This window comes from Coenobita brevimanus, chromosome 16, assembly GCF_032717465.1.
Source record: "Coenobita brevimanus isolate Jiangsu-jjx chromosome 16, ASM3271746v2, whole genome shotgun sequence".
Classification (NCBI taxonomy): Eukaryota; Metazoa; Arthropoda; class Malacostraca; order Decapoda; family Coenobitidae; genus Coenobita; species Coenobita brevimanus.
The window spans coordinates 25,671,314-25,688,008 of NC_136969.1; the positions used below are offsets into that span (position 1 = coordinate 25,671,314).

Genomic DNA, 16,695 nt, shown 5'->3' on the forward strand with positions numbered 1-16,695 from the left:
AGTTGGAGTGTTTGAGGTGACAAATAATGAACAAAGCACCAACATGACCCATGAAAAACTCTCCCAGGCTATCGCCGCTGCTAAACGGGTAAGTGGGTACAGTATGTCAAGGTCGATAAAATAGCTTTGAGCGGGGAACTGAGGACACTGTGTGTGTGTGTGTGTGTGTGTGTGTGTGTGTGTGTGTGTGTGTGTGTGTGTGTGTGTGTGTGTGTGTGTGTGTGTGTGTGTGTGTGTGTGTGTGTGTGTGTGTGTAATTGCCAAAACAGATTAAAAGCATGCCTATGTAGAGTAATGAGCTTAAAACTGATACTATGTTTTCATTACCTTTTTTGCCATTAGCTTCGTGAAGTGTCGTGGTGGGTGACGGTGGTGGTAGTGAGCGAGGACCCAACCTTCCTTTCCACCTTCGCTGAGTCCTCCTTCAAGAACCACCTCCTGTCCGTGCACACAGTGAGGCTGCTCGTCTTCACTCCCTTCCCTCATCATCGCCTCGACATCCTCCAGCACCTTCACAAGACTCTATCACGCACCAACGCTCTTCTCGTTGTTGTCGACGATTCATCACCAGTCCTAAAGTAGTAGATAATATTTTCTATGGACAAGAGCACACATATGAGGTGATATTCCTCACTTTGATACATTGGCTTTATTTATACTTACATAGCTTTTCAGTTCATGTTTTTTGTCAACAGGACCAGGGTGCTTTCATGGCTACCCTTCACTGATCCAGAAACTCGGCCATTACCGGTTGCATCGTGGACTACTGACCAAAGTCTAAGTCTAGTCTACCCACCAAATCTTTTTCCAAAGAAATTTTTACGGTAAGCTCTTGTTGTCTGTAACTCTCGACGATCCTTAAAATAGTATGTGAATGTTTTTATCATTTGGTCTTCGTTCAAAATATAGCAGTGTTTATCATTTTTCACTTGACGAGGGTGTGGATGGGGTTAGCTTGTATAGTGGGCAATATAGTGTCTGTAATATACCTTACATAATTTGAGCGCTAGAACACAAGATGAAAAGCAACCGACCTTTTTCAAACCAGTTTGATTAGCCGGTGCTTAGTTTATTTTAAGGTATGCCCGATTTACTGTAAGGGAAGTCCATGGCCTCGTCAGACTACACCCTCTTGCTGCAGGTTCCCCCACCGACCCCATGTGATGGTGACAGCCGAGGAGTTCCCTTCGCAGTCTGCGGTCATGGTTGATGACCCAACGAAGCCTGGCGGCAAGCGGCTTATTTTTAAGGGTATAGCGGAGTATGTCCTGGAAATACTTTCCACGGCTATGAACTTTACGTGAGCTTAAGGTTACACACATTCTTATATACACAACTCATTTCTTGGATGCCTTAAAAGACTTCAAAGCACTTCTTCCTTATTGACATGGAAAATCACCGTTTAGCATTCTTATGTTTAATATATATTAATTTTATATAGAAATAGTTTTCATCAATTACATATAATGAGATTTTCAGGTGTAGTGTTGAGAAGAAATCGCAAAGGAGGTGTTCTGATTATCTACAAAGCCACTTACAGCATGCTTCATAATTTGATTTAACGACAGTAAGCAGCGAGGAGCTAATGGTAAATTAAATATTTTGTTTTAACTGCTTTCAAAACTCTCTGACAGGTACACATACTTGAGAGCCCCTGACAGAAGCTGGGGTGTACCAAAGAGTGATGGGACCTGGTCTGGCATGATGGGACTCATCACACGTGAGGTGAGTTACTGCATCTATTCAACTATATAAACTTATTGAGTGGTCTTTCCTAAACTGAATAAAGCCATCTGGCAGAGCAAGGATCAGATTCAAATGATAAGTCAGTCTTCTCTTCAGTGCATCCTCAAAGAACAGTTCCGCCCATTGTTTTAAGAAACTGAACTTATGTTCACACCCAATCAGATATGCTAGTTTCTGCCAGTTTGGTCTGCCAGGGTAATTCATAAAGCAATTTGCATATTTTTCATTCGTTCATTCATTATAGACACTTGAATAAAATGTTATTCATGTGTGGAACCTACGCCTTGCAAACAAACTTTTTTTTTTTTTTTTTTTTTTTTTTGATATTTCAGTGAACACTAAAGACAGCATGATGAAGATTAAGCCATGAGACTTCAGAAATCTGTCTCCACTAAACTCATCACCCTTAACCCCTCAATATCGTGTACTGATATTACATGAAGTGGTCTGTAAGTGGCTTGCACTAAGTAACATACTGTATTGTTGTGTCCAGGAATTACGTGGAGTAGTTGAAATATTTACTGGCAACTCTGATGAGGCTGTGGAGCTGCCGCCAGTGAATCTGTGTGGTTCCTGTCAATCGCCTCCTAGTTGTCTAAAAGGGAAGGCTGTTGCCCAGTGGTCTTTCCCTGGTCTGTATCGTGGTAGCTACTGCCATATTCAATCATACATATGTCTCTACTTTTGGAATTTTTCCATGACCATTGTAGTTGAAGTATAGCTGATAATTTTGTTCAGTCCTAGCTTATAAGCAGTACAACATATTCGCAAGCAAAACTCCAGCCTACCCAACTAAACTGTCCCACTTGCTAACCGTGACATACCCAAAAGAATACGCACTTCATACTTCTGTTCTTTAGTTTCTTCTGTTCTACATAACATTGTAAGCTGAGAACTGTTTGTCTGGTGTTTGGTATATGTATAAGTATTATCTTCATGTTGAAGGTATGGACTCGGTAAAGTCGCACCATAAAGAGGGTTAAGATTTGGCAGAGATTAAACTTGTTGATGGTACATCTGTCAGGACTCTAAAATATCATAATGCAACACATAATGGCTGGTAGCGTACATATGTAATGTGGAGCTTAAAAGCCATGGCTAGGGCTGAAGGAAATGGCGTTCGCACATTGTCTCAGGAATGCCATAGACAGCACCTCGTGACGCCTGATTGGAAAGTCCCCAGGATTGAGAACTATCCACTCATCCATGCCATACACGTGACACAATCTCTCATATACGGGAGAGAAGGAGTTAAGAGGCAGAAGGAGTTAGGAGTCCTCTCTCTAGACCCTCTTCTCGCTGTCTGCGAGAAGAGAGTCTAGAGAGAGGTACGATGGGGCAAAAAAGGGCAGGCGCGTGAAATTAGCAAGAATAAAACGCTCTTTCCTCAACATGCTCTTATGAGACATACTCAGTATTAACTCTGAGATATGCCTTTTAAAAAAATAAATTACAATCAAACTTCAGTACTCATCTTTATCTTTCTCCTGACATCGACGACAAGTACAACTAACATTATCTCCTACAACTCAACCACTGTCGTAACAGCTCGGCTACGACTACTGTATAATTACCTACAAGCAAGGTATATCCTGGCACATATTCTATTCTTCTTGGTTATATTTACCTCGACAAATCATTACAGGAAGTGGAGTTTTCCCCTGGACCTTTTTCATTGGATCTCACCAGAAGCCAGTGGACGGAATACTCTGCATATATTTTCATGAGTGGATACCAAGTTCTAGCTGCTCGTGGTCATCCTAAGCCGGACCCATGGTGTTTCCTAGTGCCTCTTGCACCAGTTGTTTGGGCAACTTTGTTAATAGCATTGTTGGCTGTGTGCTCAGTGATGTTGCTCCTGCCTTTCTGTTTTCCTGCCCACATACAAGAACCAGGCAGCGTAGATGCCAACATCTTTAACTGTGTGCGCGTTCTCCTGCAAGAAGGTGATTAGTTTAGCCTTTTCAGGCTAATAGGTGATTTGTCATTAACTTGCTGAAATCAAAGTTAGCTTAGAATGTTTAACATAACGCATATACATGGTTCAGTTATGTTAGTGCACTTGTAACGTTCGAAGTAGGTAATTTCATATAGGCATAGAAAAAAAGCCCATTTTATGTTTTTGTAAAATAACCCCCACTTAGTTTGATAAACTTTATCAGAAGCTTTATAAACTTACAGGGGAAAGGCTGTCATTATTAAATAAGGCAGCCATAAACCACTATCGAGATCTGTATTATGTATTACTAAATTTCCTTTTGTCTTACCAGATATAAAGAGCATAATAAGTCTGTGGTGGTGGGATCGTGTGATGCTGGGGGTGTGGATGCTGATGATGGTAGTGCTGACACAGAGCTACGGCGGCAACCTCATGTCCCTCCTGGCAGTCAGATACATCGACGAACCCTACCAGAGACTTGATGACGTTCTTAACAACTCTGATATTGGGATAATTATTGTTCAGAACACTGTGATCATCCACTATCTTAAAGTGAGCAATTGTTTTTGTGGTGTAATTGGAAAACATGTACAGTAAGCCCTCTCTGTCCTGGAGCATTTGAGGAGAAACCTATTCCAATAAAACTGATACTCTGCTGAGTCCGATAGTCCCCGCCTAAAGGGGGATTTCAAGCACAAAGGGAAAAAAAGGAGAAAAATGGCATATTCAAATACAAAATATGAAAACTATCCATTATACACTTACTTGGACAATATTCACACCCGTGTCATAGCACTTCTTCATTATTCGCCCAACTGGGTGGGAAAAACCGACTCCAGCTTTGCTAACTGCTTTCTGAGCCTCCCTACGCACGGGAAACGATCCGGTTTGATCTGATAGGCCAAAGTTTTGTGGAAGGTCTGTGTGGTTTCTCCCATTTACCGACTGCCGGTATCCGGTATGTACGACTGTTCTACCAGAGACCTTCAAATGTTCAATAAATCCTTTATCTGGTCTAGCGGGGTATGGTATGGCAAAGGTTTACTGTACCATTATTTGTTTAATGCCAAAGAATTCTTGGGTTGTCAACACATGCTACCCAGGTTATGTATAGACAAACCAGTGCAGCATGAAATAGTGTTTAATCACTCATGCAGCATTCCATGAGTTTCTCACATTTTTCATTGATTACAGAATACCATACGTTTAAGACCATTCTTCTAATCAGGAAGCTATTGGCAAAACGGTTTTTTATCAGCCCATCAGTATTTGTAGAGCAAGCAGTTAATTTACAGTTGCACAATGTTCTGAAAAGCTAATTGATTTGTCAGTCCTAATCACCAGTTATCTTCACAGTATGCCATACAAATAATTATCTGGTAAAACTTCACAACTACTATGTGCTATGGAGTCAGTTATTTTTCCTAAGTTTCATCTATTTGTTTAATCGAAAGCTTTCAGTACGGCTGAGTATTACTGACAGCCTTCTCCGTTTCAGACGGCCAAGTCGGGTCCACTCCGCGAGCTAGGAAACCTGATGGGCACAGAACGAGTAGCTTACAGATCGTTCGCTGAATTACCCCAAAGCATGGATACCATTGTGCGGGATGGCAGTCATGTCGTGTTTGAGAGGGACATCATCTATAATCAGGGTCTGCGAGAGATCTTTTCTCTCACAGGTTACAATGTGGTTGCCATGTTCAGTGGAATTATTTATGGTCATACCTTTCTAGTAATCTGTACTATATAATGGTGTATATCTGTACTTAATCTCATGTTAGTGAGGAAAGGGGCTCATTCGGTTTGGTTAACTGAAAGGATTTTAAATATAAATCACTGCCCTGGCGTTTAACAAATGACATCTTGTAAGTCTTTGCAAGAACGACTTCCTTATTCTAATTAGCTGTATAATATCCCTGTCACTATATCATTAGTATACATTTTGACAGGTAGTTGTGATTTTTATTTGTCCCGGAGCAGCTACCTCAACACTCCTCTAGGCATGCTGGCTCAGAAGAACAGCCCCTTCATGCCAGCGTTAAATCAGCTGTAAGTACCGAATAGTTTGACAGTAACTAAATAATATAAGAAACAGTGGTCATGTGTCTTTGTTCTTTTTTCGTAAGAAAGTGAAAATACTTCATATCTATATCTCAGTCGAAAAGGGCACGAGGAATAATTATTATGGCATATATTTACTGGTGTGTAGAACAAAATACTAAAGACAGTTGTATTTTCCTCGATAGGGCTTATACATTAGTGGAATCTGGTATATATGATATATGGGCAAAGTTCTCACATCCCAACTCCAGTCGCTGCAAGAACCCTCCCAGGATCGTCACCGTCACCTCTTCCTTCTCACTCAGCAACCTGTGGGTAGGTCCTGCCACGGATTTCTTGGATGGCCTGGAAAACAACTAGACAAAACTTCCGTACGTGTTTGAAGACTCTCTTAAATATATAATTATAAATCTCTCCTGTAAATTTCCCATGAATGTCATTAATCACGTACATTAAATATCTCACATCATCCCTAGCCTGGATTTAGTTTACTGATGTTAGTAGAATACTGTAGGCTAGTTGATAAAGGAAAGGATTACGGCATTATATGTCATGTTGCTCATTTTCAGGGCATGTTCGTGGTGTTGGGGGTTGGATTCGAAGTGGCCGTTGTGGTGCTGGTGATGGAGCAGATGTGTGGTGGGGCCAGATGGGGAGAGCAGGGCCAGGTGGACACCCATGACACACACACCACTATCACCACCACCACCTCTGACCACGCACATCATTAATACTGACCACGAGCTTCACATGAAATTCATACTTCACTTTAAGCTTTCAAATTTATAACATTGCATAGGCTATAAATATGTTAGTTAATAAATAAATACACAGTTATATCAATATAAACGATAAATCCTTGCTGTGTCATATTACCGTGTTTTTTTTTTCCATGGGTTTAATATGTTAATAAATATTTGAAGTAGGATGACTAGTTGCAGGTAGAGTATAATCTGCCTGACCAGTTACCTACAGAATAGAAATAGAATGATAGATATGGAAATTTTTGTTGCCAGTTACCCAAAGATAAAATAATTGAAAGTTTGGTGAAAGTGCATAACCCATTGACTGAAGTGAACAAACTTTTCTGGTACTAGCTTAAATGAAATTCGTAGCCGTAACAGGGCTAGCTGACATATTTTACAAAGCTTTTTGAATACTAGGCAAAAAACAATAATTGTACATACCTGTACTTCTTAACATTATTTTGTACACATTGTAGCTTCATATCACCATAATCATCATCATCTCAGTGCCTTGATATCACAGTGTCAGGATGTGTTCTGATGGTCTTGGGGGCTGGGTGGCTCGGTGATAAAGTGCCTGACTCAAGATCGAAGGGTCGAGAATTCGCTCTCCGTCAGGGTAGCTGCCCTGCTGGGAGAGGCAACACTCTCCCGCTACCAAACAGTTATTGTAACAGCCGTGATTCAGTGGGTTAGAGAGCTCCGCTCTGGTGAAAGGGTAGCAAGTTCGAGTCCACCCAAGGGTCACTGATAAATGTCAGGAAAGGCATTTGGTCATAAAGTTCTACACGTTCCAAACCTAACTCCATTACCCAGGGGCAACGCCTTAGCCCTTATCGAAAAAAGGAGACATGGCGTAATACTAAAAAAAATATAATAATAATAATATCAAGTGACAAACAATAATTACATTAGCTTTCTAAAATACTGGCTACATATATGATGGCTTTACGGATTTGCAAAAGTGGTGCCAGCAACTATTAACACGACAGAAATTTCGCCATGTGAAGAATTACTGTGGACAATTATTATTTCATGGTATGGGCCACAATTGAAGTTGTGATAGAAATATCTTACATCACCATTTCTACAGCAGACAGTGTTTTATATAGTAAAAAAAAAAAAAACACTGTTTTGCTGATTCTGTTTTAGAGTTTAATAATTTCGTGAAATAGATTGGTGAAATAGATGTGCACTAGCTGAAGTGGTGAGAGGGGAGGGGAAGGTGTTCACTGGCGTGATGAGAAGGGAGGGGGAGGTATTAACTGGATGGTGTGGTGAGAGGGGAGGGGGAGGAGTTCACTGGCCATAAAAGGGTCGCAAAAGACCAGTCTCCACTCAGTGCTCAGCGCTGCTTCACCCTGTTAGTCCCATTCCAGTCTCACCTGCACCCCCACATCCTGACCGTGAGTCATGTGGCACAGTGTTGAGTAACCATAAGCAGTAGGTCGGTATTATTAATCTCTGCCGCATTTACACTACAGTGTAGCTTACTTTTCCAAATGTGATCCTCTATGATCACAATCGCTTCGGTGACTCACAGTTGTAGCTTCCAGTTAGCAGGGATAACTGGCGTTTGCGAAACTTAAACATTGACGAGTAATTTTTAGTTCCACTATGAATGCAAACCAGTCGTCAAAGTAGTTCATTAGCTGCGGATCATTAAAGAAAACGGACAGGGAGATTCCACTATCGATAACTGAGGAAAACGTACCGTACTGAAACAGTTACGAAACCTCCACTTGGCTCGTATTATTGTGAGAAACATAAAACGCAAGAGGTACTGCTGAAGGATGCCTAGATTTTTTTGTGCTTGCCTCAGTTATTTTTCAGAAGCTTCGATTGTGGTGTCAAAGGAATGTGTAATTTAAAAAGGCTCAAGTTCAGTATTCTGACTAAGCATTTTATAGGACAGAGGAAAACGCATATGCCTTCTACATAATAAGACTGTACTTTCGAAGGGGAGAGTGAAACATCTTTGCTACACAACTGCAGTGTAAAATTCAGTACAGCAATCTCCAGGTGCTATTATTACAAATGACCGGAAATCTAATGAATTCATATATTGGCTGTCGCTTGGAGTAAGTTCATGATTTTGTGCATTATAAAACAGTTCTAACTGAGTATTCAACATCACGTGTAGCTTCTCTCCTACACTCCTCGTTGACACTCAAACTTCAGTATCTGGCGTAACTCAGCAATCACGATGATTTGCCTAAAATGGAATTATGGATGTCCCTCAATGGTAACATACAGTTTTATGTGAAAGTCATTTTAACACTATTCCTATCATCCCAGGAAAAATATTTAAGGTCACTGATGAAGTGGGGTTCCATATTTTGTTGAACAATTTTCAGAACATGGGAGTACAGCGGCCATCCCGATCAACCTCCCTGACAGAACGCAGCAGCTTTATCTGGATGTGGGTGGGGGGCCTGTCAGCTCGTGCCATAGGCAGGGTGGCCGGGTGTAGCGTCACCACTGTCTGCAGGTGGCTCAATCGGTGGAAGCAGGAGGGACACGTTGAGGACAGGCCGCGCACAGGCAGACCTAGAAAGGAAGGTCTCTTCATTACCAGTCACAACCGTATCAAAACATATCGTCCTATGGCACTCCACCCTGATGAGTTACGTGTGTTTGATATGAATCGCAGAACAGCACATACAGGGTTTCAGCATAACTGTGGATGCATTGAATACCCTATTCTTCGTTATGACTGAGCTTAACACAGTACCGAAATGACGCACGGTTTGGTAGAAAAATTGTTCTATCCATAGTTAACTTTGCAGACTGCTAAAGTTTGAAATACCCTTGCCAACAGAATTAATCTGACAGGCTGTTACACTAAGGTGGACCTCATATTCCAAGAGAGCAGTACTGGGTAGAATCGTAGTTCCTCGCTGACATTTGTAGAAAAATTATGTATCCACGGTAGGAATACTCAAGAAGGAAGGTAAGAGAACGGTATCAAAATGTAAACTATAGTAGCTTTCGCTTCCGTTAATAAAGGGCTGATTTCTCTTTCGTTTGATCTGAATGATATAGAATCACCAGGAAATAGGTTGTACTCAGTTTGTCTTACAGACTTTAACAAGATTAACCATTTATGTTGTGAATTAAGATATATTATTTAAGCTAATAATTTGGAAAAATTACATTTGTCTTTATATACCACTGGTAAGATGTATTGGTCAAACAATGCTTCGGCGTTTACTTGACCAGCTTACTGTCTTGAAAATTTATGTTTCGATTTCTTGCAAGGACGCGTCCTTGAATATCATGCTTGGTTAAGAAAGCAATGCACGCTTTGTAGTTTGTGGTTTGCCAGAATCGTTAATCTCGATGTTCATTATGACTTGCCACGCTTTAAACTTATATTTCATTTTTTTTTTTTTTTTTTGTGATAAAAATAAATACTAAAGAAGCCGCAACGTGACTTTCATTCAACTATAACATTACATCAAAATACCTTTTCCCTCCCTTCATACCAAATAGATTATCTTACACCAAGGTAGAAGTGGCTTAGGAGGAGCTAGACAGGATTAACAAATACATCTTACAATGTATTCATGTATTCATGCAACCAAACATGCTACATTCATATCACTTCACGCCTGGTGTTGTGCTAGTCAGAACGCCCACTTGGAGTGAAGGCTGTGCCGGAATAAAAGGGATTAGTCGTCAAAATGTAACTGGGATTTTATAAGTGTATTGCAACGAAGGGTAACCTAAATGTGTAATGGACTTCGTTAGTTTAGACTTGGTTCCATACACCCGAAAGGAATAATGTGGGACTGGCTGTTAACCCAGAACTCTAATCACTTATTATCTAAGCACCTGAAAGAGACAATGGCACTAGCCCTTACGCATTTATAGATGATAGTCTTAAAATGTTCTCACATCATGGCCTCTCACCCAGATTGTTGAGACAACAAAAGTCAGATTTTTCACGTATTCTTTTAAGATTAAGTGAAAATGAACATTTCTTGCCTTCAGGAAGTAGCTGTTAAACATAAAATCATAAAACTGGGGTCACATTTAAAACTCAGTGGTGTATGTTTCTTATGACTACATACGAGTCACTGATGAAATAAGCATACTATTAGTGATAATATTAGCTGCAGCTAAGGCATGAAATTTCTTAACACTTTCTAAGCACATAAAATAACCTTGTTAAAATAACCAATAATAATATGGTGTGTTTCTGAGTTTCGTCTCCCACTTGTATGACAGACTGCACAACAGTTCAGTGCTTTGTAAACCATGGGTATCTTATTGATACCTGTCTGTCTTATATTTTGAAAAGAATGCATATCCTTAACATGCAGTAACTGAAGAAAACATACACCATTTACACACAGTAATTCTTATCCAAAGTTTGTGGTGGTGTGATGGCGGCTGCTGCAATGAGACTGTGGCTTAGTCTTGGAGTTACCTGTCTTCTGGCACACGCCCACCTGCCTCATACCTCAGGCAAGTTGGCCCTTGTTGTAATTAATGGGAATCGATGAAATTAATAATTTCAGAATTTTCATCTTAGCTTTCCTGAATGTGTACCATCAAAATATTAGTCATATCTGGATTGTATATAATTATTTACAAACATCTAATACAAATAAACCTGCTCTTCTTGACCTGTATTCCGTAAAAAAAAAAAATGTTTTTGAGCTGTGACAAAAATGAAGTATAATGAAATTTTGGCATAAAAGAAGTGCGATATTTCAGGCAATATAATTTTTATAATATTTGCTTTTCCATACCTACGTAATTAACTGCAGTCTAATGCCAGGTCAAACATAAAATACATACCCTAACCTCGATTAATTAAAGTATGTGTAATTCTTTCAAACTTCTGTTGCACATTTCAGTGGATAACAGAGAATGTTATTTGTTGTAAAAATACAAGTATTGATAATTCTACATACGAGTATTACGAAGTTCTTCATTAGTATTTCTTGGGAAACAGGTGCATTTCAGTGTGTTTTTCGAGGGGCCAGAATAGCTCAGTGGTGGCGCTCCCGTTTCACGACCAGTGGCTGTTCGAGCCTTGACCATGGTACCGTATTTCTAGTGAGGGATGTAGCGATCTCTCCAAAGATCTCTCCTTCCCCTCCAGAGATGTATAGTCCACTGCTCCTAGTTCGGCAGATTCGCTTTCTGGCTATAATCTAAAAACTATATCTAGCATTTACAACCCTTTTAAAGTTCAAGATCAGCTAATAATACCAATTAAACAGAGGTACCGTCTTATCCTACACAGTGCCCCACATCAATACTTACTATCAGTTCTTCTCTGTATTTATCAGATAAAACTCGAAGATCGCTGGAAAGTCGCCGAGCACTGGATATCATGTTGGTCACAGAGCAGTGTTCCCGCTCCTCAGTCATCCTGGTGACAGACTGCTCTCCATGGGCATTCTCTATGATGCAAGTGCGTCAGTGTTAGCATAAAGCATTACTTGGGCATTCCTAAAATGTATTAAGGAAGTTAGATTAGTATATACTCGTATAGTAAAAAATATGATCTGTCCTTACGATATATCATGATAGGTAATTCACTCATTCTCTTGCACAAATCTGAAGAACAGACTCAATCGTCAAATCTGCTTAGCAAGTGAAAGTGGCAGGCCTATGGAAGCGCTACTATGGAACTGGAAAGCTCTAAATTATATTAAAACGATATTTTCTAGGATAGGAACCTGCAAAAATCTCCTCTCCAAAGAATGAAGTCAAATACATGATCCATTCATTGTTTCACGTTTTACTTTCACTGGAGTCAGTGGCGTTAAATGGGTACAAACCATCACCATGCTTTCTGTTTCAGGATCTAACTGACTTACAGGCTCCATGGGGAGTTGGAGTGTTTGGGGTGACAAATAATGAACAAAGCACCAACATGACCCATGAAAAACTCTCCCAGGCTATCGCCACTGCTAAACGGGTAAGTGTGTACAGTATGTCAATGTCGATAAAATAGCTTTGAGCGGGTAACTGAGGACACGTGTGTGTGTGTCTGTGTGTGTGTGTGTGTGTGTGTGTGTGTGTGTGTGTGTGTGTGTGTGTGTGTGTGTGTGTGTGTGTGTGTGTCTGTGTGTGTGTGTGTGTAATTGCCAAAACAGATTAAAAGCATGCCTATGCAGAGTAATGAGCTTAAAACTGATACTATGTTTTCATTACCTTTTTTGCCATTAGCTTCGTGAAGTGTCGTGGTGGGTGACGGTGGTGGTAGTGAGCGAGGACCCAACCTTCCTCTCCACCTTTGCTGAGTCCTCCTTCAAGAACCACCTCCTGTCCGTGCACACAGTGAGGCTGCTCGTCTTCACTCCCTTCCCTCATCATCGCCTCCACACCCTCCACCACCTTCACAAGACTCTGTCACGCACCAACGCTCTACTCGTTGTCGACGATTCATCACCAGTCCTAAAGTAGTAGATATTTTCTATGGACAAGAACACACATATGAGGTGATATTCTTCACTTTGATACATTGGCTTTATTTATACTTACATAGCTTTTCAGTTCATGTTTTTTGTCAACAGGACCAGAGTGCTCTCGTGGCTACCCTTCACTGATCCAGAAACTCGGCCATTACCGGTTGCATCGTGGACTACTGACCAAAGTCTAAGTCTAGTCTACCCACCAAATCTTTTTCCAAAGAAATTTTTACGGTAAGCTCTTGTTGTCTGTAACTCTCGACGATCCTTAAAATAGTTTATGAATGTTTTTATCATTTGGTCTTTGTTCAAAATATAGCAGTGTTTATCATTTTTCACTTGACGAGGGTGTGGATGGGGTTAGCTGATATAGTGGGCAATATTGCGTCTGTAATATACCTTACATAATTTGAACGCTAGAACACAAGATGAAAAGCAACCAACCTTTTTCACTGAACCAGTTTGATTAGCAGGTGCTTAGTTTATTTTAAGGTATGCCCGATTTACTGTAAGGGAAGTCCATGGCCTCGTCAGACTACACCCTCTTGCTGCAGGTTCCCCCACCGACCCCATGTGATGGTGACAGCCGAGGAGTTCCCTTCGCAGTCTGCGGTCATGGTTGACGACCCAACGAAGCCTGGCGGCAAGCGGCTTATTTTTAAGGGTATAGCGGAGTATGTCCTGGAAATACTGTCCACGGCTATGAACTTTACGTAAGCTTAAAGTTACATACATTTTTAATTACACAGCTGTTTTTTTCGATGCCTTAAAAGACTTCAAAGCACTTCTTCCTTATTGACATGGAAAATCATCGTTTAGCATTCTTATGTTTAAAATATATTAATTTTATATGGAAATAGTTTTCATCAATTACATATAATGAGATTTTCAGGTGTAGCGTTCAAAAGAAATCGCAAAGGAGGTGTTCTGATTATCTACAAAGCCACTTACAGCATGCTCCATAATTTGATTTAACGACAGTTAGCAGCGAGGAGCTAATGGTAAATTAAATATTTTGTTTTAACTGCTTTCAAAACTCTCTGACAGATACACATACTTGAGAGCCCCTGACAGAAGCTGGGGTGTACCAAAGAGTGATGGGACCTGGTCTGGCATGATGGGACTCATCACACGTGAGGTGAGTTACTGCATCTATTCAACTATAAAAACTTATTGAGTGGTCTTTCCTAAACTGAATAAAGCCATATGGCAGAACAAGGATCAGATTCAAATGATAAGTCAGTCTTCTCTTCAGTGCATCCTCAAAGAACAGCTCCGCCCATTGTTTTAAGAAACTGAACTTATGTTCACACCCAATCAGATATGCCAGTTTCTGCCAGTTTGGTCTGCCAGGGTAATTCATAAAGCAATTTGCATATTTTTCATTCGTTCATTCATTATAGACACTTGAATAAAATGTTATTCATGTGTGGAACCTACGCCTTGCAAACTTTTTTTTTTTTTTTTTTTATTTCAGTGAACACTAAAGACAGCATGATGAAGATTAAGCCATGAGACTTCAGAAATCTGTCTCCACTAAACTTATCACCCTTAACCCCTCAATATCGTGTACTGGTATTACATGAAGTGGTCTGTAAGTGGCTTGCACTAAGTAACATACTGTACTGCTGTGTCCAGGAATTACGTGGAGTAGTTGAAATATTTACTGGCAACTCTGATGAGGCTGTGGAGCTGCCGCGAGTGAATCTGTGTGGTTCCTGTCAATCGCCTCCTAGTTGTCTAAAAGGGAAGGCTGTTGGCCAGGGGTCTCTCCCTGGTCTGTATCGTGGTAGCTACTGCCATATTCAATCATACATATGTCTCTACTTTTAGAAATTTCCATGACCATTGTAGTTGAAGTATAGCTGATAATTTTGTTCAGTCCTAGCTTATAAGCAGTACAACATATTCGCAAGCAAAACTCCAGCCTACCCAACTAAACTGTCCCACTTGCTAACCGTGACATACCCAAAAGAATACGCAATTAATACTTATGTTCTTTAGTTTCTTCTGTTCTACATAACATTGTAAGCTGAAAACTGTTTGTCTGGTGTTTGGTATATGTATAAGTATTATCTTCATGTTGAAGGTATGGACTCGGTAAAGTCGCACCATAAAGAGGGTTAAGATTTGGCAGAGATTAGACTTGATGGTACATCTGTCAGGACTCTAAAATATCATAATGCAACACATAATGGCTGGTAGCGTACATATGTAATGTGGAGCTTAAAAGCCATGGCTAGGGCTGAAGGAAATGGCGTTCGCACATTCTCTCAGGAATGCCATAGACAGCTCCTCGTGACGCCTGATTGGAAAGTCCCCAGGATTGAGAACTATCCACTCATGCATGCCATACACGTGACACAATCTCTCATATACGGGAGAGAAGGAGTTAAGAGGCAGAAGGAGTTGGGAGTCCTCTCTCTAGACCCTTCTCTCGCTCTCTGCGAGAAGAGAGTCTAGAGAGAGGTATGATGGGGCAAAAAAGGGCAGGCGCGTGATATTAGCAAGAATAAAACGCTCTTTCCTCAACATGCTCTTATGAGACATACTCAGTATTAACTCTGAGATATTCCTTTTAAAAAAATAAATTACAATCAAACCCCAGTACTCATCTTTATCTTTCTCCTGACATCGAAGACAAGTACAACTAACATTATCTCCTACAAATCAACCACTGTCGTAACAGCTCGGCTACGACTATGGTATAATTACCTACAAGCACGATATATCCTGGCACATACTCTATTCTTCTTGGTTATATTTACCTCGACAAATCATTACAGGAAGTGGAGTTTTCCCCTGGACCTTTTTCCTTGGATCTCACCAGAAGTCAGTGGACGGAATACTCTGCATATATTTTCATGAGTGGATACCAAGTTCTAGCTGCTCGTGGTCATCCTAAGCCGGACCCGTGGTGTTTCCTAGTGCCTCTTGCACCAGTTGTTTGGGCAACTTTGTTAATAGCATTGTTGGCTGTGTGCTCAGTGATTTTGCTCCTGCCTTTCTGTTTTCCTGCCCACATACAAGAACCAGGCAGCGTAGATGCCAACATCTTTAACTGTGTGCGCGTTCTCCTGCAAGAAGGTGATTGGTTTAGCCTTTTCAGTCTATTAGGTGATTTGTCATTAACTTGCTGAAATCAAAGTTAGCTTAGAATGTTTAACATAACGCATATACATGGTTCAGTTATGTTAGAGCACTTGTAACGTTCGAAGTAGGTAATTTCTTATAGGCATGGAAAAAAGCCCGTTTTTTGTTTTTGTAAAATAACCCCCACTTAGTTTGATAAACTTTATCAGAAGCTTTATAAACTAACAGGGGAAAGGCTGTCATTATTAAATAAGGCAGCCATAAACCACTATCGAGATCTGTATTATGTATTACTAAATTCCCTTTTGTCTTAACAGATATAAAGAGTACTAAAAGTCTGTGGTGGTGGGATCGTGTGATGCTGGGGGTGTGGATGCTGATGATGGTGGTGCTGACACAGAGCTACGGCGGCAACCTCATGTCCCTCCTGGCAGTCAGATACATCGACGAACCCTACCAGAGACTTGATGACGTTCTTAACAACTCTGATATTGGGATAATTATTGTTCAGAACACTGTGATCGTCCACTATCTTAAAGTGAGCAATTGTTTTTGTGGTGTAATTGTAAAATATGTACAGTAAGCCCTCTCTGTCCTGGAGCATTTGAGGAGAAACCTATTCCAATAAAACTGATACTCTGCTGAGTCCGATAGTCGCCGCCTAAAGGAGGATTTC

The 16,695-nt window shown here is 40.5% G+C and overlaps 1 protein-coding gene across 1 annotated transcript; it reads left to right on the top strand.

Annotated features, from left to right (window-relative positions):
• Positions 1-10,883: 10,883 nt before the first annotated feature.
• LOC145391005 (uncharacterized) lies at positions 10,884-15,917 on the top strand. The gene is made up of 9 exons (XM_080265737.1): positions 10,884-10,965; positions 11,799-11,923; positions 12,317-12,433; positions 12,685-12,917; positions 13,032-13,160; positions 13,481-13,639; positions 13,974-14,064; positions 15,713-15,853; positions 15,894-15,917. The coding sequence occupies exons 1-9, from the start codon at positions 10,884-10,886 to the stop codon at positions 15,915-15,917; spliced, it is 1,101 nt and encodes a 366-aa protein (XP_080121863.1).
• The last annotated feature ends 778 nt before the right edge of the window (positions 15,918-16,695 follow it).

What these genes read in the sequence shown, in the direction of transcription:
- LOC145391005 (XM_080265737.1), top strand. Translation starts at nt 10,884, where the DNA reads ATGGCGGCTGCTGCAATGAGACTGTGGCTTAGTCTTGGAGTTACCTGT. An exon ending in TCCACGGCTATGAACTTTAC is followed by an intron (nt 13,640 to 13,973) that starts GTAAGCTTAAAG and finishes ACTCTCTGACAG; the next exon opens with ATACACATACTTGAGAGCCC. An exon ending in TGGGACTCATCACACGTGAG is followed by an intron (nt 14,065 to 15,712) that starts GTGAGTTACTGC and finishes AAATCATTACAG; the next exon opens with GAAGTGGAGTTTTCCCCTGG.